We start from the raw sequence: 928 nt of genomic DNA on the forward strand, positions 1-928 counted from the left end.
ATATATATATATATATATATATATATATATATATATATATATATATATATATATATACATACATACATACATACATACATACATATATACATTTATATATGCGAATTTGCGGATGTATGCGCCCGTGTGTAATAAACAAAGGTATTTAGCAATTTTATTGTAAAAAATAAAAATAATAAAAACATGTAGGCGATATGATTACTCCAACTATGGCCACCACAGGACATTTAAACAGTCAAACTATATCCAATATTCAGTATGCGACACATAACGCTGCAAGAGATATTAGGAGCACTTACTGACGAAGATGTCGCGAAGGCAGTTTTGGGCAACTGAAAGAACAACATGCAAATATGGCAATCACAGTTTTCATGCAAGAAAGATGCAAATGTTTATTATTCATATTTCTTTATGCTGGTTTCAGTACATCTTTCATTATTACTCTTTCTATATATGAGTATTGAAATATTTTTGGATGGTCATTTTTCTACTAAGAAACATACGCGTTGGTTCTAATTTATGTTTATCAATATTAGTCAACTCAGTAAACAGTTAGCTAATGAGGCAATCACTTGCATAGTTAGTCTTTCAAAAAACCAGTCAATCGCATGGTTTAGCTTAGCTCCGCGCTCAAATCAATGAGGTGTGCTTGTATGGTGGTGAGTAGGCTAGGAGCAATAGTTTATTTTTCTGTTATGAGTTGTGACTCTGTTATGAGTTGTGCAATTTATGTGATCCTGTGCTTGTGCTACACTTTTTCATTTATATTTCACAAATCATAATATATTTCATGTTACTATTGTCCATACTCTCTATAGTGTCATATGTCTCAAGAGATTAAGGACTTTCTCCCCAAAATATGTTTACATACATACATGCATACATGTATACATATATATATATATATATATATATATATATATATATA

At 30.0% G+C, this 928-nt stretch overlaps 1 protein-coding gene across 2 annotated transcripts in view; it reads right to left on the reverse strand.

The window, feature by feature from the left end:
* LOC106873251 (gamma-aminobutyric acid receptor alpha-like) overlaps nucleotides 1-928 on the reverse strand; it is a 647,142-nt gene that overhangs the window by 29,216 nt on the left and 616,998 nt on the right. The window contains exon 9 of one of the 2 annotated variants that reach the window (XM_052970713.1): nucleotides 300-332. The exons of the other annotated variant lie outside the window; for it this stretch is intronic. Coding sequence (XP_052826673.1) covers nucleotides 300-332 — 33 coding nt within the window. The remainder of the gene's footprint in view (nucleotides 1-299; nucleotides 333-928) is intronic. 2 annotated transcript variants of the gene reach the window in all.

Source organism: Octopus bimaculoides, chromosome 9, assembly GCF_001194135.2.
Source record: "Octopus bimaculoides isolate UCB-OBI-ISO-001 chromosome 9, ASM119413v2, whole genome shotgun sequence".
Classification (NCBI taxonomy): domain Eukaryota; kingdom Metazoa; phylum Mollusca; class Cephalopoda; order Octopoda; family Octopodidae; genus Octopus; species Octopus bimaculoides.